Source organism: Pleurodeles waltl, chromosome 4_2 (genome assembly GCF_031143425.1).
Source record: "Pleurodeles waltl isolate 20211129_DDA chromosome 4_2, aPleWal1.hap1.20221129, whole genome shotgun sequence".
NCBI classification, from domain to species: Eukaryota; Metazoa; Chordata; class Amphibia; order Caudata; family Salamandridae; genus Pleurodeles; species Pleurodeles waltl.
Genome location: NC_090443.1, coordinates 656,160,432 through 656,181,523, shown reverse-complemented (window position 1 = coordinate 656,181,523; position 21,092 = coordinate 656,160,432). Strand labels below are relative to the sequence as shown.

General features: G+C 42.0%; 1 protein-coding gene across 3 annotated transcripts in view; it reads right to left on the bottom strand.

The window, feature by feature from the left end:
- The window catches only part of ADGRL4 (adhesion G protein-coupled receptor L4), a 918,866-nt gene that overhangs the window by 337,584 nt on the left and 560,190 nt on the right, over positions 1-21,092 (bottom strand). For all 3 annotated transcript variants that reach the window (XM_069232213.1, XM_069232212.1, XM_069232214.1), the window contains exon 3: positions 7,618-7,767. In XM_069232213.1, the coding sequence (XP_069088314.1) occupies positions 7,618-7,767 (150 nt within the window). The remainder of the gene's footprint in view (positions 1-7,617; positions 7,768-21,092) is intronic.

The window sequence follows — 21,092 nt, the reverse complement described above, 5'->3', positions numbered from 1 at the left end:
CAATAACCAACAGTGAGCCCAGCTATAGAGGAAACCTTCCGATGTTAATTTTTCTGGTATTCAGACATCATAGACCTTATGATAGATGGCTCATTGACCAATAATTTCCAAAAGTAGAGTCATCAGAGCATCTGCTGTCAGAAATGAATGGCCCTTTGAATAAATCAAAAGGAGAAAGGGGAACTCCAAGGAAGGGGAACTCCAGTTGTGACCAGATGGAAGATGGAACAATTTACGATGGTTCTTGTGTTCCATAAAACAATAAATGATGCCATAGGTCACATTTCTCTTGTTAAATAATAATTTTAGATCTTTCATACCAGCTATTACAAATATCCTAATGATTATGTTATTTTCCAAGTACTTATTTATTTGGTGGTCTGCACATATGAAATGTAATCCCTCCTATTGGAAATTTTAAGAAGACAGTCTAGGCTCTCTCCCAATCATCCCAAATCATTTTTTAGCTATACTGCTTGAAATATGGAAATGAAAAAAAAAAACTTTTATTTTGCAAACTAGTTCCATCTTGTCAGCCTAAAACACTTTCAAATATGCCATAACCAGGAACTACAATTCTTATCAGATCCCCACCTTATCTCTCAACTGTTGTATGCAACTAAGATTTAGTGCACCTCATTATTTTATTTTAAAAAATAGACAATTATATCAGAATTTAGGATTAAGGCAGTTCCACCCAAAATAACAAGGGATAACTAGTTTAGTGATGAAATTTGCAGTGTAGCTATTGAAAAATCACGACAGTGATATAGCTAAGTGATCCGAAGAGGAATAAGGATGAGTTGGGACTTAATTAATTATCTAGGTACAGGAAGGCACATCCTCATTTGATCTGGATATAGCAGAATTGCCAGATACACAGCTACTGTCTTGCCAGCTACACTACAGTGTCAAGGGATACATAGCATCAGGTCTACCCTTTCAAGCATGACAGCAGAAGCTTAAATCCTGCTGCAGAAATCTGTGAAAATCATCCATTTGACAGGTAGGAAAACCTGTTTTTTACTGATTTTAAATAATGAAAAAGTCACCCTTAAGCTCACCTTGCTGGCAATAATGTAGGGTACATAGGGGGTCATTCTGACCTTGGCGGTCTTTTCGCAAGACCGCCGAGTTACCGCCGCGGTGAAGACCGCCGACCGCGGCGGTATGCCGCTGTGCGCATTCTGACTGCTGGGAGCGTTCCGCCGGAAAACCGCCAGCAGCCACACTGGCGGTCGGCGGGAAAGTGGAGACTGGTCAACCTCCACCGCCACGCCAGCAGAACACCGCCCACAGAATTACGACCCACATTTCTGTGTGGCGGTCTTCTGTTGGCGGTCTTCTGTTGGCGGTCACCTCCCCATGGCTCCTGTCACCTCCCGGAGGACCAACGCACAAGGTAAGTTGATCGTCCGTGAGGGGAGGGGGTGGGGGGGTGTTGTGTGATGTGTGCGTGCATGGGGGTGTGCGTGTGAGTGTGTAGAGGGGGTGTGTGAGTGCGTGCATGCGGGCGGGGAGTGCTGCTGTGCCTATGGGCAATGTGTGTAGTTCGGCGGGTGCGCATGTCAGCATGTATGTGTGCGGGTATGTGTCCCCGTTGTGTATGTGTGTGTGTAGGGGGTGTGTATATGTGCATGTTGGGGGTGTGTGCATGTCGGGGTGCGTGTATGTGCATGTCGGGGTGGGGGTGGGGAGGGGGTTCGTACCACCTCTGGGGGGTGGCAGGGGGGTGGAGGGTGTGGGGGGAGGACTCGGGGGGGCAGTGGGGGGTGGGGGAGACCCCTATCAGTGCCAGGGAAGGAATTCCCTGGCCCCGATAGTGCCTACCGCCATGGTTCGCATGGCGGTTCCCGAACGCCAGAAACCGCGGCGGTAAGCAGGGTCATGATACCGTTGGCGGTCTTGGGTCGACCGCCGGACCGGAGTGCGCAGACTCCAGCCCGTCGGTCATGACCGCCGTGGCTGTCGGAGTGGGGAAGTGGCGGTCGGTCGCGGCGGTGACCGCCGCGGTCAGAATGCCATTTTTAATACCGCCGGTCTGTTCGCGGTCCGACCGCCGCCTCTCCGCCGACCGCCAAGGTCAGAATGAGGGCCATAGTATTTAAGAGTGGAACATGTGTGACATTAGGAAGGACATGCTCCCCAACCCCCCACTGAATAAGCCAAAATTAAATTGTCACTCTTAGGCTATAACTGTCATATAGCGTATGTCAAAGTAAAGATACCCTTGAATCCATACCTTATGACCTATTCCAGCTACAGACTTCATTCAAAGTATTGTAATTAATAGAAATCCAGTATGCTGGTGTCAGAGTTGCATTAACTATATGGTAAATGTAACTTTTATGGAGTTACCTTTGCCCTGTCTGAAGCTGCACACTAGCCACTGTCCAGCCTCTTCTTGGCCTGAATGTGGAGTGACAGAGGTGTGAAAACTATTCCATGAGCAGTGACAGTAGCCTGGGAGTTTGGGGGTAATTTTGTTCTCCTGGCAGTAAGACCAGTTGGGATGGGTCCCAGAACTTAATTAACTTCACAAGGGTAGACACTTTTACGAGTAAAGGCTGGGTGACATCAAGAAATACCCCAGCCATTTTGCCCATGATCAGCCTTGCATCAAACCCAGTAGGTGGAAATCTAACCCCAGAACAATTTTTGAGTGACCACAGAGGGGAGGGCTGCACATTTCCCTGGCCTTGCTTCTAGGTGAACACACAGATTTTTAGAGTGGGGGGCATTGCAGGATTGTTTGCAGTACTACAACAGGAGCTGCTGAAAATATGTTTAATGTTACCCACAGAACATTTTTCTCATTGGTTAGGGAGTGCACAGGAGTCACACCAACTCACTGGTACCAGGCATAAATGTAGCACCCCAAGGCACAATCCTTAGAACAATTTCTGGATGTGCAAAAGATCAAAAGAGGTCTGTTCCTGTAGTCTGTGACCCAAGAGAAGACCTAAAGGACTGGACTTGGTCCCTCTTGAACGCAGGACAAAGGAGTGGAGTCCCAAGGTTCAGTTGGTAGACCTCCTGGGTCACTCTGGGGACACAATAAGCTGCAATCACTCTTTTTATTTTAGGAGTACGCACCACATAAAACAGTAGACATTTATAACATCATTTTGCAATCCAATAAACAAAGATTTGTCGAAAGACAATTCCAGAAAAATGTACTCACAGTATGAGACTTTTCACATAGTTATTTTTTAATAGGCTATTTGCTCATATAGCAAATCGTTCTAAGAAAACATTGCCCCTAGACAAAGAAAATGGAGTGGACAGAGTGCACATTCTGTGAAATGCAGCGGGCATGCTCATTTTCTGCACAATTGTAACTACTCCTAACACTACTTGTGGGGATTAATACTTAGGGATAAAGGGAACAAATAAACACTTGTCATCAAATGCTTAAACAATGATGAGGCATCAAAGATGCTGTTGATGCTCCATGAACGCTGGTGGCTCTAGTGCTCAAGAAAAGATTGTTCTTCCATGTTGAGGACTGCTAAATTCCAGAATCATGATGTAACAGTGATGATAATCCCTCTTGTAAGAAGATATGGATGATTACCTTAAATCCTAAAATCCCCATAGTCACTTTGGTACCTAAATACATAATGTATGCCAGTGGTAAGATGTTTAAGAAAATAATTTTGAAAGTAATTTTAAATTGGTTTAGTGATGAACATATTTAATTTCTTTTATGCTTTGGATTTCTCTTTTCAACCAATAACCAACTCTACTTATTACAACATCAAATATCATAGTGCATGCCATAGGAAACAATAATTTGTCTCCAGCTTTGTAGACTTAACCTGCATGTTAGAGAAAAACTCTGAGTGCTACTGAGAAGAATCTATATGAATCTTTACACAGATTATATTGATGAAGAGAGATACAACCAATTTGTTAAATCGACTGTAACAGTAGTAAAGGAATTAAACAGGGCATAACATGTATTTTATACATCAATGACCTTGTAGAAGAATTAAATATGATACAAAAGTGCATTAACAAATATCAAACAAGTGGTGCTTTGTGTGCTAAGAAGGACAAGCCAGGATTTTTAAGAATTTCAATGTGATTCCAGACATACTTATATTTAATACGGGCAGTGTAAAAGCTACAAATGAAAGTGTGGTGCACATAACTCTCATTTGCTTGGGGGAAAAGCCGTGAAATATTTTATTATAAGGCATATGTATGCAGTTCTTGGTGGTATCAAATAAGAGAGCAGAGTGAGATAGTAAACTGGTGGAACAAGAGCGAATGGAGTCTTAATTTATTGCTCAAGGAACGGAGGTTGTTTTTTAGCAGTTTTCTAAAACCAATGAGAGAGTGTATGTTCCTCTTATTGAAGGAGACAAGTTATTCCAGAGTTGTGAAAAGTGACTCTAAAAGATTCATCCAAAATGTGAGCTTGTGGGTCATTTGAAAAAGCCAAACTAAGCACATGGCTACAATGCACATGTGGCTTGAACATATGCATGAGAAAAGATAGAGACATATGGAAGACCTTTCTATTTATAAAGCTGATAGTTTTATTCTCATTTAAACCCAGACCACCATGTCAGTGGAAAGTTTTGCCTTTGCTACCCAGTTGGAAAACTGCCTGCCCAAATTAAGAAATCCTGGCTGTCGAGTATTTCTAATCCTGTGGTGTACCCACATCACTAACAGCTCTACTCTAGGCTGAGTGATATGACAAGCAGGCCTTTCATTGTTTTCACCCTACAAACAAACATTGAAAGAAGGGGTTTACTTTTTTAGCACAAACAATCACTGTCCCTGAGGCACTGATAGTTTTCTTTCTGTGCATAGATGCTTTTGATAAAATTGCGGATTGCTAGTGATAGCTGCTCAGCCACTGCCGTGTGTGTGTGGACTGCCATTTCAAGAGTTTCCACAGGTGCATCTACTTGAAATTTTGTTGGTGGAAACTCTGTGCTTGACCTACCTGCAAATGTGACAAACAAAGCAGGACACAGATTTACAATGGTGCCATACAAAACAGCACAACTACTTAATTTACTGCTCTGTGTTGTGTGAGGAGAGAGAAGGAGAGTGTTGTATCTACTACGAGATGGCATTATCCTTCTCTATCCCTAGTGATGGGGCACAATCAGACTGCCAAGCACCACACACAACTTTACATTATAGTGCACTGGTGTCTGCGCCATATTTTGCATAGGTTTTGCACTTGAAGAAACCCCTTTGTCTGCCTTTCTCTAAACAGAGCAGGAAACCATCTGTTTGGCGGACAGGATAATCTACCATGTTTGTGACAAGTACCCTGTCTACCAAAATCTAAATTAGGCACAAAGTTTGGAATGGCCTTTAGTAAAACCTTATGATAGGAAATAAACATATTAATTATCCTTTGTAATCCATTTAAATGATGTACTTTATCAAATTCCACGAAAAACAACAATTACGATAGTTCTCTGGGCAGACATCCCTTTTCAGATCCAGTTATACACTTTTGCCTTCACAGAGCTAGAAGGTAAAAGAAGGCTCTATGTACCTGAACCCTGAAAACAATTTCAACTATTTCCTTCCCTTTAGCAAACAGTTCTATTGCATCTTTTGCATTACATTTGAGACTGAAATTTCCTCAATCAGTGAGTAGTTTCACAAGGTATGTTGTAACAAAAGATTTATTTTGGCATGGTATCCTTAAATTGATTCAGTGGTGCTAATTATCAAAGCTTTATGCACATTTTGATAACATTTTAAAAATATTTTTCTTACGTAAGAAGATTTTCAGATTTTGAAGTAACGCCTTTGTTCTAAATAGAAGATATTGAAATTGTATGTGTGGAAAGTATTATCTGATTTCTAGATTTAAACTAGCAATTAAAAGTTCCAGTTCCATGTACTATGCCTGCAAGCTCTCTTTTCCCTTCCTCAGTATATTATTTTCCACATCGTTCTTTAAGATGTTCACTTTCTGTTTTACTTGCCATACATTTTCTAGCAATCTGTCTGAAAAGGCTAATTTTAAACAATGCTTAAGTGAAAAACTAAATATAACATTTTGCCTAAAATTAAAGGCTTTCCAGAGCAGTCCTGCAATGGAATACCTTTATTTTGCAGAAATGCCCCTGTTAGTCCAAGCATCTTAGTATTAACCTCACAATCTACTACAATAAATCATTCCAAAGGCCAGAGGTTGGAAAGTGGTAGTTTAGTGCAACTGATGGAAAGTTGTAATGTAATTGATAGGTATTGGACTTTGTGCACAGTCTCCACCAGACATTTGCCTTCTGTTACTAAACCCATTTTTATGGCATTCATATCCACCAAAGAAGCCTATAAATGCATGTTTCAGGGATTCCACTGCAGCTTGCAGTAATGGATGCTGCTGCTAAATCATCTACAAACAGAAGACGGCAGACAATCAGAAAAGAGAATCCAATTTTCTTCGAAGAAACAACATCAGCATCCAGCATTGCTCCACAACAAGAGGAGGGGGTGAAGCAATGTCTAATCAAGGAGCAGTAGGAGAAACTGGACGAGGAGGAGGATATTGTTGCCGTCGCTCAGTCATCTTCAAGAAGGCCACTTCATGTATGGGCATCAGTGTTGCTCCTAAATCACTGCTGAGGATTGCCAGACACCAATCAATAGCTGAGCAGTCAAAGTTCTTGACCACCTATGCAACCTCACCTCCTTACAACCCTTAACAAGAAGATACCTCTGCACAGTCTCTTTCACACCTCCCACTAAGGTGCATCTCTGGTCTTCCCTCAATCACCTGAATATTGACTCCAATCATTATTTTTTGCCCTCAGTTGTCCAGATGGCAGCCAGCAGTCTTTATGGTGGACATGTTTCTGGCCAAGTCAAATGGCCATATGCACTGGGGGTTAGCATGGTGTAATGCTGCTCATTGGGAGGATAGGTTTTACCAACAGCGGTGTAGCAGGCTGGAAGAAATTCATGCAGTGGGAAATACTCTCAGTGAGATGACTGCTTTCCTTAAAGGACTCCCTCAAATGATTGACAGACAGTGAAATACTACCAAGGCATGGCCAGATTCACCAAGAACATATTCAACCTTTTTGGGAAGCGAATGCAGAACCACATGCTTTATCCTTGAAGTTTACTTGTGCTATGACCTTCTTCTGAGTTCTCAGTCATGTGATTATGAAAGTGTTTAATGTGAAGCCACTCCAGATTTCTCATTTCACCTTACTTTCTGACTCTGATGCTCAAGATCAGTCGAGGACCTCTTGGTTCCTTGATGTCCTCTCTCACAGATGCTGTTCTAGGGCAACATTTCTTTTTTAAATTCTTCCAATTGTTTATAAGAATGTGTTATATTATTGTTAATACTGATTTTGCTAGTCAGTGTGTGCTTGAAACACAACTGGTTACTTTTTTTAGCGGGGTTTTAGAAGAGATGTTTTCCAGGTTTGTCATTGGATGAATGCTAAATGTAAAATATGAGTTGTCTATAATTTCATGTAATCTCTACTCATTCTGTCAGGAGAAAACCAATCATAGTGTTAGTACTTGCTTACATTTGATGCAGCTATTTTCTTAATAATATTTTAGAAGATGAAAAAAATAAATCTGTAGTGATTTATAACCCTACTTGTCACTTACCTTCACATGCAGTACCATCGTTAGTGGTGAAAGCAGGGTTGCCACTGGATTTGAAGCCATCAGAACACATGCAGTAATAGCTACCAAGTGTGTTTGTACAGTTGGCATTTTCACCACAAATCTGGGTAGCATTCACACATTCATCATCATCTGTCAAAACAGAAATACAAAATTACAAGAAATGACTCTCCTACAGTAAATCAAGAAGAGTGCAGCTTACAAAACTCTATGTAAAGGTATACATTATACAATAAAGCATAATTTATGTGGTTAGCTTTTTGTAACCCAATTGATTGGTGGCAAAAGAAAATTACAAGATAATGTCTTGTAGTGCATGTAGTGTAATGCAAACCCCAATTCAAAATGTTTATGCTATCTGAGAATTCACAACCTATGTTTCAAAGAGTTTTCAAACAAACACAAATTATATCTTCTGCTCACTCTTTCTTAAATGTCCTTTAAGATGTATAAAGGAGGAATTGCCAGCCTCTTGGCCCGAACAGCAGAGAAGAAGTGTGCAAAATCATTAGAGGCCTCATCTAAGGCCTTGGAAAATATGATCACATCACCCTCATCATGATGGAACTCCACTGGTTCCCCTGATCAGTCTGCTCCATCTTCAAAAAGAGCTGCATCATTTACAAAACCATACCAACCATGACCCCCATTTATCCTAGAGAGAACTCACCACCTCTGTTGGTTCTCAACACATTAGCAACCAGGACACCAAACTAAGAAGTGTAAAAAAGAAGAAAAAAAACATGGCAGCAGGTCTTTTCTATCTGTGCACCCTCCCTTGATCTGGGATGACATTCCCACATTGATCAGGACTGCCCCAACACTCCTCCATTCTAGGAAAGATTTGAGGGTGCACATCTTTAAAGGACACTGCATTATAATGCTTTAGTAGTCCACAAACCAACTGTCTGTCAGTCACTCAGTTTATGCTTGTGTTTGACCCAGTACAGCACCCCAGTGCCTTTTGGCTAGGTTTGCGCAATAGAAATACCACATACATATAGAGGCCGCAGTATGAAGATCCTAGAGATTATGACAAAAATGGAATGTGTGAAAACGTACTAAAAGTATGCTTGCAGCATATCCTTTAGAAGTGAATTCACAAATGTAAATCTCATTTTACGTGTGTAATAGACAGCTGAAACTGTAACGTGTAATTTGAAAATTAAAGTAGATATTTATAGCAGGGAAGATAGATTTACAATTCATAACTCCGATTTCACTATGGATATTTGATGAAGATGTGTCCATTGCTCTAGGATTCTATGCAGTTCAGGACAAAAATGCTATGGTGCTATATAGAAGATGGTGCAATAGCTTATGATTGAAGCATAGTGGCATACTTTCATTGCAGACTCTAGCAGAAGAAACATGACAGGACTGTCCTTGGTTCAGCCTCCACCTAAGGCATTGCTGTGGGCAGAGGTCAGAGGCTAGTATCTTGCTCTTCTATGACATCAAGAGAAGAGCAATGATGATGTAATTATTATAACATAGCAAGCAACCTCTGTTCATTCATTGTAGCCACTTTACATGAGATTTTCTTTTTATTTATACAGCAATCTCCATCACGAAGCACATGGGCCAAAAATATATCCTCTATTTCTCTTCACAGGTTTGGGAGAAACATTTAGAAGACATTTATCGAACACTTTTAAATAATGAATGCAATATTATTATAACTCAATTTTAATTTAACTTAATACACTCTATTTGCAATATATATTAGGCCCCTCATTTATTCATACTGTTACATTTGCTGTAATTTGGTTGCCCCTGGAGTAGGACTTCATCTTCCAGGATTCCCTTTGCAGAGGAGGTGGGGCACAACTTGTCCAATGAGCTAAAAGTGCTTCAAGGCCCCCATGGTGCAGGACATGCACCAGTCACACTCGGGCCTGGAACAACCGAGGCTGGGCCCGTCTCTTGACTTAAATTTATTTTTACTTCTAGCGGTACATTTTGAAACAAGGAGGGGAGCATTTTTATTACCATTACCAGACAACCAACGGATATTAAGTTCTAATTTTATTTTAGTTTAGAAGATGGGCAAGTTTAATGGAAGACATTTGGCAGGTTGTAAAAAAAAGGAGGAAGCTGGATCAAAATATCTTACCAGCCACTTGACATCAGTCATTAATGGGGTTATTGAGACAGAGACTGGCCATGTGAAACCGAGAATGGACTTTACCTTAAAGATATCTGGTTTCTCTGGAGGAAATTCAGTGGAGACTAAGGACTATACTATAGGTGTTCCTGATCCCACTCAGGGAGAGCCATCTTGCCAGATTCCTCCAGAAAATCTCACCCTTGTGGATCCATTAACTACCTCTAAGAGAACCCCTGTGGCTGCTGCCCAGTTCAAATCATGTGTCACTCAAGAGCCACAAATATTGACGATGCTTGAAGTAATAGCTCACTCTGATAGCCCACCCCATTAAGAAAAGTAGGCAGGAGACGAACAACAAAAATAGGGATAGCCCCACTAACCCAATGTCCAATCCTGCTCCCTTAGCAAATCAAGGCCCAAGTGGGAAGAAGAGTGCAGATAAAAAAAAAAAAGAAAACCTATCACAAAATCACTGTTCTGAAATTGATTTAAAAATGTTTACCTCTGGTTGCGTAGATAGACTTGCCAATTTGGAGAGCTCCTTTATAGATCTAAGTAAATTTTGTTCTTCGACTATGTCAAAGATAACTGTCTTGGAAGAGAAGCTAGATACTATCTGTTTAGAACTTAATAGATTTGAAAACATTTTTAGGTCGCCCGATTGAACAATGGGCTCAAGTGCAAGTTATTAACTCTACAAACCTAATTCACCCTGAGCAATCAAGAGAGGAAACCACAGGCCTGTGTTAGCATCCCTGCGACAGCCCGACACCATCTAATTTGCAACCTCAAAAGAAGTTGGTACCCTTTGAGTCAAAGGATAATCACAAGAGGGGCACTCAGAATATTCATGGCAAAAGCTAGAATGAGGTCCATGATGTTCAACTATACATTCCCCAGAGTGTACACCATATATAATTGTGCTGGAGATTGTACCTGAAGTAGAGTCCCTGTATTTTGAATGTCACACATCTCTGCTGAACAAAGTGACATACTGGCTGAGAAAGTATTTGGTTTGGTTGACTGAGTTATCAAAATATATCATCTCTGTAAGGAGAGTTTCCTGGGTTGGCCCTTTGGCTAAATCAGCACAAGGTGACTGAATAATAATACACTTTAAGGAGACTGGACATAGTGGGAGCCCTGTTACATTGCCGTTGGTTAAGTCTTCACAAGGTAACTGTATAGTAAAAAACTTTAGGACACTGGACCTAGTGCGAGTCCTGTTACAATGCCTCTCCCAATCAGCTGCTCTTCCAGAGGGTATTAGAGTACTACCTCATGGTTTTTCAATGGCCCAAGAATTTCCCGATTGCATGGCACCATTATTACAGCCCTCAAGAATTGCCCTATAAAAGATAAAATATAGCCCGCCACCAACATAGCAGCCTACCCCTCTCTAACAGATTTGAGGCCTTGTCATCACTAAAGCAATTATACTGACTGCCTCCAACAGCCGGATGTGCAGATGATATTATTGAACTTTCTACTTCTCCCACATGTATGCAACAATTGAAGCATGATAAAGCTACCCGGAAAAAGACTTTTGGTGTGCATTCATGGAATTTGTCAGGCCATCCCTGCAAGCTAGAAAATCCAGACAGGGCAAGGACTGTGGAGCAGTATTTATTTGTCAGCTGTTCAGAGGCCTGGTTCCTAGATCACCCCTGCTTAGATGGCTATGTCACCTATCATGTCCCAGCTAGTCCCTCAAAGTTAGGCAGCGCAAATGGGGGTTTGGCTATTTTATTTCCTTGGCTCTGGTTCTCATCAGAGTGCAGGGGGGGTTTCCTGTCATATAGTATTTTTGTATGCTTTTAACGCATTTGCAGAAGCTTTTTGATTTGTTGTTGATCAATTATTATTTTAACATATTTTATATAGTTGTGACTATGGTGGTGGATGGCCTGGAGAAATTCCTTCATAAGATGCAAGATGACCATAAGAAGGAGCTTTTAGTTATTTGGGTGGGACATTTTTATATTCAAATAGGTGATCCTAAATTAAGGTGTAATGTGGCATCTGTGACGAGACAGAACAACCCTTCACCCACTTTATACATACCCCGTACAGGGACATGTTGAATAGCGTCATTGCTACTAATATTCTAATATTTGCTCAAGATCTCACTAGTATGACCATAGGCAACCACCAATGTTTGTTGGGTTAGGTTCAAGCTCTCTTATTGATTATATATTAATTTCAATGGAACTGCTTCCAGTTTTTAAATGCTATAAAGTTTTGACTACTTGCATAGGTGATCATAACCCCCCAAGAATTGTTTTAAAAGTGGAAATGGGCAAGAATACCAATGAAGCCCTGTAGTATATAGTATAATTTAGTCAAAATAAGGGCCTGAAATTCAAGTGGGAAAAAATCGACAAAGATGTTTTTTTTTCAAAGACCTGTTAGTAAATTATCAAGCCCAAATTGCTATGGTTTTGCAGGACGATGCTAATCCCACAGATGTCATACAGGCTTACTCCTCTTTAAATAGCTATATGAAAACAAGATTAACAAAATGTATTACGAAAACCAGCAACAGTCCCCAATGGTTTAACATCACTTGTTCTCAGGCCCATAAATCCCTTAAGATGGCTCTTGGCAAACAACTGTGAGACCAGATAGGGGTTACGATAGTCAGGAAGGTCTATAAAGAAGTGATCAGTGCAATAAAAGGGTGAAATAAGGGAGAAAGCCTGGGAAGATCTTAGGATAGATAGCAAGCACCGTGAATGATTCTCAAGCTTTCTGGCAGGTTGTTAACTCTCTTAATCTGTTAGGAGAAGAACCACCAAAAGTGGAGACAGTCATATCAGCTAAAGAATTTGTGGCTTATTTCTTCAAAGTCTTTGCCCCGGGTAATCAAACTGCCAATATGGCGTTGGGAGTAGTACTTCCCTACGATTTGAATGCTGATATAGCCCTCAGTAGTTCGATTGATGTTTCAGATGTTATTTTAGTCAGAGAAAGTAGCTCCTCAGATAAAGCCCTAGGACCGGATAGATACCTGCCCAATTTGTAGAAATCCCTCCCGCACTTTTGAGGCCCACTAATCACCAATATTATAAGATCTGCAATTGTGGGTCCCCTTGTTAAGAAATGACAAGTTGCTATTATTGTCCTCATTTTTAAAAAGGGAGATAAGAATCAGCACCACTTTTATTGTCCACTATCTCTGTTAGACAGTACAGTGAAGTTGGTGGGCAGGATAATTTTGGTAAAATTGAAAAAACAGGGCAGCGGAGACTCGGGGGCTCTCCGATGTCCAGTTTGGATTCTGCCCTGATCCTGAACCTATCCCTCATTGTTCAAAAATACACAAAGGGCAAAAAAGGCTGTGTCCATTTGGCCTTCATGGACTTAACATTCGTCTTTGATACAGTCGATCAATCCAAATTATGGTAAATTACAGCACAATTAGGGTTGGTACTACAATTATAACATTTTTCTGTAGACTCCGAGCGCATACCACAACCAAAGTTCGATACTGCATGGAAAGGGGTCTAACAAAAGAGTTTCCTTCTGTAACTGGGGTATGGCATGGTTGCATATTGGCCCCCTTTTTTTTTTATTATGTATTAACGGCCTTGAGGACTACTTGTATAGTACAGAGAAAGACATTCCAAAGATTAATTCACGTCAAGTCCCTGTACTACTGTACACAGATGATGTGGTCTGTATAGCGTGAACAACCAATGGCCTTCAATCTCCAATGGATGCTTTTAGCAGTTTTATGAACAATCAGGGCCTTAGACAAACCAAACAAACTCCTTTTATAATGAAATGTGGTCCAAAACTAGCTAAAAAATGAAAATAGCAGTATAGAGATCAGTAAAGTCTCTCACTTTACCTATCTAGGTGTGCCTGTTGACTTTGATTGTAACTCAAAATTTGTATTCAACATCAGATTCTTACAATTCCAAAGATCAACTAATGCTGTTTTTAGATTTTCTAAATGGTTGGGAATTAATCCAGTGAAATAATTACTTTGTGCTGCTTCCTTTTGTGGTGGCCTGTGGGGGTGGGTTATGACAACAGCTTTTTCCTTCTAATAAGCAAAAATAAATTTTTGAGAAGACTTCCAGCAGTGGAGCAGTTCACCTGCATCTTTTTTGTCATGAAGTAGTTGAAACTGGGTTAATTGGTTTATATTAAATTACAGCCTCTGTTACTCCTCTTCAGAGTTTGGAAGAACCCAGAGACCCAAGTCTGTAGAACAGTTCTGTCTGACTGTCTGACCCTGGATACTGCCTTAGATATTCCATGGGTCATGAACAGAAAATATGGCTTTACAAATGTGGGCATTTCAGAATATTTTTATAACCTGGGCGGCCTTCCCACCTGCTCATCTTGTAGAGTGAAAGAGCGTTTTAATAAACATACCTAACTTGTTCATATGGTAAATAGGCTGCTGGGGTGGTAAAGCATCTGCAACAATCTCTATATGCAAGTTCACATGTGGCACGTTATCTACAGATAATTCCAAATGAGAGGCACACCTTCCTGGTAGCTTTCCCTACTCAAGGCACATGGTTCTCCTAACTCCCTTCTTTCCCCTGCAATGAATCTGCACATTAATGCACCAAACACTTTATTTTATTTTGCACTGTTTATACCCCACAGAGGAGACAGTTTATCTGTCTTGTTTTAATAGCATCTATAAGGAGGTCCCATGAGTTGGGTCTTGCCTATCCACCTCATCTGGGAAGCATAGTTTTCACTCATGCCATGTTGAATTTCATCTTAAGTGCATTTTGAATGTGCAGCAAATATTGAGAAAACTGGTTTTATTAACTGTATTTTTATGACTTTATAATTTTGTATTGTACTATATTTGATGCAAACGTTTATGGCTCAACAGAGTCCAATAAATTATTAGTGAACTAGACCATGCACAACATTTGACACTGGTAACATTCCATAGAGTGACATAATTCAACTTCAAAAGCCTACAACAAAGCAAATTAGCCTAAAATAGAAAAGATACTGAAGTAGATAAACGTCTAAGTTTCAACCAATAAATAATGCACAGTGCTACTATGGTATGCCAGAAGTACAAACCGCAGTAACCCAAGATGCAAGTTGTCGTGGTGGAGCCTCACAGCGATCACATTGCCATGTTCATTCTCAAATGCCCAGGCACAGCATCAAGTGCCCAGACACAATCATTAGTTTCCCATACATAGTGTAACATGCATAGACACAACTTCTTACATCAACATCAGTGAGGCTTTGGCTAAGTCATAACTAAGGCTTGTTCATAAGCAGGCAGAAGGGCTCGGCTGGCCCTCCATGGCCTCAGATATCAACTGTTACAATTGATTGGGACATAGAAATAGGACAACATTGGGCACTGGTATTCACACACAGAGACACATATCTGTGAAGCACATCTATTGATGTAGTTTCTTGCCTGAACTTATGACATGTCATTTCACTGATGTTTGAAATACTGCCTAAAACCAAACCAAAATCTAACTTTCTCAGAATAAGATTGCTCACAAGCAAACTTAGACTGCTCCATGCAGTGTCATAATGAGAGCTGAAGGAGGCCCAACCCCCATACAGTCACCTTGCCTCCTTTAGTGTGGCAGTATGTTCCTGCTAGCATCCACCCTAATGACCACTGCAAAAATGTCAGCAATATGGTTAAGGTTGTAGGTAAAAATGATAACTATTTGAGATCAACAAGTCCTGTAGTAAGAGTTCCAGTATGGTGGTACACTGTAAACAGATTTTAAAATTATTGTATAACCTTACTGGCAGCACAGGGTATGTTTTCATCTTGTCACAGAAAGCTAAATCAACGCAGCCCTTGCGAAAGGAGTCTTTAGGGGACATCGTATAGACATTTATGGCAGAAAAATCAGTGGTACAAGCCTCACATGTGCAAAACATGTACAGTATAGAAAGCAGTAGAGTAAGCTGCTCACACAGAAAGATAAAACACAGAAAGCAGATATGCATGGCTCTCTTTCATAGAACAGGTATCGCATGGAAAGTAGCAGTGCAAGTGTCCCTACAAAAGAGGTGCAGCAAGCACCCAGCTGTGCAGTCTACATCACAGTGTCTCTACGAGAGAAGTGCAAGCCTCCATTACATAGCAGGTAAGGAATGACTGTTGTGACCCACCGTGCACAGATGCAGCTTGGAAAAACGGAAGTACACGTGTCACATTTAAAACAGATACAGCACGGAAGGAAGGAAGCTGTGAAAGCCTCCCTCACACAAACAAGTTGCAGCAGGAAAAGCAATAGTGCATGTTTCTGTCACACAGATATGACAAAAACCTGTAAAGCGGTTGTAGCACAAGACTCATCCTCTTATAAAGCAAGTGCAGTACAGGCAAAGGTAGAACACCTCTGCGTCACAAAACAGGTACACCTTAGTCAGCTGCCATACTCAAGCTCAGTGTAGGACAAATGTGCAAAGCTCTCAAGTTGACTATGTTAAATCTCACATATAGTTATTTTCATAGTAACTTCAAGTGCCGTTCTATTCTAGCTATTAAATTTGGATTTGAACCCACAACGGAGATCTCAGAAATCGTCTCATCGATTTGCTACATTGAATTTAGATCTCACTGGTATTGTTTTTTAAAACATATTTGCCATGCACATCGTTATGTGAATACAGACGGTTTTGGTACTTGTTCATGTCTAGCCCAGTATGCGGCTCACTGACATGAAATTGAAAAAAGAAAATGATCATAAAGTTGGTGGTGCCTTGAAAATAAGTCAGCCAGTTGCCTCACAAACAAAAGGCTGAAGAATATGTAAGGTAGACTGTTGAGGCCACACTGAAGTGTGAGAAGCTACAGAGAGTAAGGGAGACCTGCCCGCTAAGGCATTTCACTGCTCATCTCCAGCTCTGCATAGCTTCTGAAATTCCAGCAGCTGAAAATCCGAAAACGAGTCGACTGCACAGAGATAGTAAGGGCCATATTTATACTTTTTGACGCAAAACTGCGCTAACGCAGTTTTGCGCATAAAAATTAGCGCCGGCTAACGCCATTCTGAAGTGCCATGCGGGCGCCGTATTTATTGAATGGCGTTAGCCTACCGGCGCTGCCAGGTGTGCGTGAAAAAAAAACGACGTACACCAGGCAGCGCCGGCGTAGGGAAAAATGGCGTTTGGGCGTCCCAAAATGGGGCAAGTCAGGCTGAGGCAAAAAAATCGCCTTAACCCGATTTGCGCCATTTTTGTTGGGCGCCCAGACACCATTAACATGACTCCTGTCTTAGCAAAGACAGGAGTCATGCCCCCTTGCCCAATGGCCATGCCCAGGAGACTTATGTCCCCTGGGCATGGTCATTGGGCATAGTGGCATGTAGGGGGGCACAAATCAGGCCCCCCTATGCCACAAAAAAAAATAAAAAAAATACTTACCACAACTTACCTTTTCTTCCCTGGGATGGGTCCCTCCATCCTTGGGTGTCCTCCTGGGGTGGGCAAGGGTGGCAGGGGGTGTCCCTGGGGGTAGGGGAGGGCACCTCTGGGCTCATTCTGAGCCCACAGGTCCCTTAACGCCTGCCCTGACCCAGGCGTTAAAAAGAGGCGCAAATGCGGGGGTTTTTGCCCCGCCCACTCTCGGTCGTCATTTTTGCCCGGGAGTATAAATACCACGCACATGCCTGGGAGTCATTTTTTAAGACGGGAACGCCTACCTTGCATCTCATTAACGCAAGGAAGGTGTTCACGCAAAAAAATGACGCTAACTCCATGAACTTTGGCGCTAGACGCGTCTAACGCCAAAGTATAAATATGGAGTTAGTTTTGCGCCGAATTTGCGTCGAAAAAAACGACGCAAATTCGGAGCAAACGGAGTATAAATATGCCCCTAAGTCTCACCTCAAAGGAGCCCCACACCTCAGGACATCATTTCAGAAGGACGCACACCTCTACCGAGAAGTAGTGGTTTAAACCCGTCCCTCCAGCCAAAATGCACGTTTCTCCCAGCAAGTCCTGTTTATTGTTACTTGCTGACATGATCATTGAGCCAAGAGCCCCAAAGACTCTGTCACGGGTAGAAAAGACTAAGCCAGGGGTCTCAGCTGCGATCCCTGGCAACCCCTAATTGACGCCCATGGTTTATTGTTTGTATGTTGTCAGTCACATCTTTACTTTTATTTCCATATTCCCCACCCAAATAAGTTTGCAAGAATGTTTCAATATGTACATACATAATGCTCTGTCATGCATTGTGTATTCAGTTCAGGGAATCATAAGTCCGATTCCTGGATGTGTGATGTACTTCCCTTTGATTATGGTGTAACAATAAGTACGTTCCAAACTGGTAATGTTGCAAAAGACGGATTTTCTTTAAATGCTATATTTCAGTCGGAGACACTTCCAATTAATTGTCTGCTTGCACCAGCTATGTGTTTTTTTCTGATCTATTCTGGGAAGGGATGCTTTTAAGCTTACCTAGTGGCTTCCTCTTTGTTCTGCTCCGTCACTCATGGCTTTGAAACTGTTTATTTATGTCAGACTAGTGCCGCTGGGTGGACATTCCGTCATGGGCCTTTGGAGACCCCTATGGGCTACGACCTAGAGGAAGCAGGAGCTGCAGGAACATTGCAGAATCCCTGTGTTAGTAGGTGAAGGTGTTTTCAGTAGGAGTGATGGCAGACTAAGGGCCTGATTCCGCCTTTGGCGGGCGGCAGAGGCCGCCCGCCAAAGTCCCGCCGACAAATGACCGCACCGCGGTCAAAAGACCGCGGCGGCCATTCTTACATTTCCGCTGGGCCGGCGGGCGCTCTCCAAAAGAGCGCCCGCCGGGCCAGCGGAAATGCCCCTGCAATGAGGATGCCGGCTCCGAATGGAGCCGGCGGAGTTGCAGGGGTGCGACGGGTGCAGTGGCACCCGTCGCGTATTTCAGTGTCTGCATTGCAGACACTGAAATACTTTGTGGGGCCCTCTTACGGGGGCCCCGTGGCACCCCCTACCGCCATCCTGTTCCTGGCGGGAGACCCGCCAGGAACAGGATGGTGGTAGGGGGTGTCAGAATCCCCATGGCGGCGGAGCGCGCTCCGCCGCCATGGAGGATTCTGTAGGGCAGTGGTAAACCGGCGGGAGACCGCCGGTTTACCCTTTCTGGCCGCGGCTGAACCGCCGCGGTCAGAATGCCCTTGGGAGCACCGCCAGCCTGTTGGCGGTGCTCCCGTGGTCGGTGACCCTGGTGGTCACCGGCCGCCAGGGTCAGAATGACCCCCTAAGTGTGTTGCTGTGTGTCTTTGTGTGCGTGTTTGCTTTGACCTATGAATATTACCATCTTTAGTATCTGCCATTTAAATGCGGAGCCTGTTTTGGGAGATCGATCGCCCTGCGTATCTTCGACTCACTGGAATAAAATAACTATTAGTTAGTACTGTTGCAGAGTTAGGAGGATGGAAAAACCCTTGAAAGTAGTAGACCTGTTCTGCAAATCTAGCATCTGCTGGTTAGCAGCTAAAAAATAAGTCATAGCTATCTAATCAGAAGAGACTCAGAAACGAATTACTCCCAACACACCGCACAACTAGAGTTTCTTTAAACCTAATTACGCTTACAAGGCACCTCTCTTTGCCCACATAATCAACAGTGCGAGATGTACCTCACAGTCTAGATACACATGCCTAAAAAACATACCTCCAAAAAGCATATTCAGAATAAAACTGATGCAAGCATAAACTATCCCAGCTATTTTCTCAATCTTAAAGCAAAACCGGGGCCTTGACTTAAGAGATCTGACCGTGTCTATGTCTTCTGGGCCATTAATTGAGCCAATATTCCCTCAAGGTTCTAACATCTTATACAGCCAAAGAGATGTACAGTTGTCTTTTCAATCAAACGCAAACAAATGTGTTTAAAGTCCAAGTAATAAAGCTCCACCTGTTGTTGTTAAAAGCAGGTCTTTATTAGCTGCCTCTTCAAAATAAAACAGACAAAACAGCCAACTGGTTATGTGCGCACGCGAGCTTAATCAAGGCTGCAACGTACACAATTACAAAATAGTTTTTTTTAAACATAATTACATACAATGTCACATCTTTCAAATGTTTGGCAATAGACATCAGTACACTCCAATACAAAACGTAAGGCTAAATATCTTCTACTACAACTCTGGCAAAAACAACACTTTTATGGAGGAACTCTTCAAAATCTTTTTGACCAGCCTTCACCCTGCCATAAAGATATTTTACTGAGACTTTAGTCTTCACTGGGAAATCATCTGACACATACACATCTCATCTAACGTCCTTTCCAGCCTGCTTTCGGATTGTACCCTATCTACATATAACAAAGGATGTAAAGTGGATCTGATTATCTCTAAAAGAGATCGCAGGACCCGTAACATTTGATTTGCCTGGTAACATGCCTCTGCTTTTCACGATCCTCATCTCACTCACTTACCCCTAAAAACACTGACATGAGATGATAACGACAAACCTTACTGAACAATACTGAATACATTTTGGCTCCATGGTCTCTTTATTGAAACTCCGACAACAAAATAAATCAGGGCCATCCACCCTAGTAACACATTTCAAATAAAATAATCATTCGTCCCACGCAAACTGGCCACACCATCACATTGAAAGTCCCAAAATCGCTGATCATTGGTACACCACTCAATTAAATGAACAAAGGAAGGTTATTTGTGCTACTGAGTGAAAGTGGAGGAAAAGCCCCACAAGAAATCTTATAAATATATCATCTTAAAAACAAAGGGCCTGATTTGGAATTTAGTGGATGGGTTACTCCATCAAAAATGTGATGGATATCCTTTTCGTGGTATCACAAGAGTCATTGAATATAATTCTCTTGTATTACAGTGGTCAGGATATCCGCAACATTTGTGACAGAGTATCACATCCAGCAAACTCTAAATCGTGTCCAAAATATTTCTTCCTTGTAGAGAAACCTACAATAAGCCATTGCTACCACACCTCTTAAAATAATCACTGCTTACTTTGAAAACTTAGGACAAATCATATACCTCCCATTCTCAATGGGCTGTATCACAGAGGCCACTCACTGTAGATTTGTGGATGTAATAGCACCTCTTTTTTGCTAAAAGAGACTTCTGCTTTGGAGTACTACTTGACTTACCAGCGCCCTTTGACACCATTGATCATGACATGCCTTAAAAGTAAAAAACAGGAGCACCTGACACATCACTGAAATGAGGGTGACCTTAGTTCATCCAGAAACATCCCTGAAGAAACATAATATTCCATCTTCCAGAGGCTTGGCAAGGAGGGAATACAGGGCTGCAATCCCTACCGGAGGCTTATATTAAGAAAGGGGGCTTGGACCCTGCCTTGGGAGTGAAAATGCATGCAAACACTTGAGAGGTGAA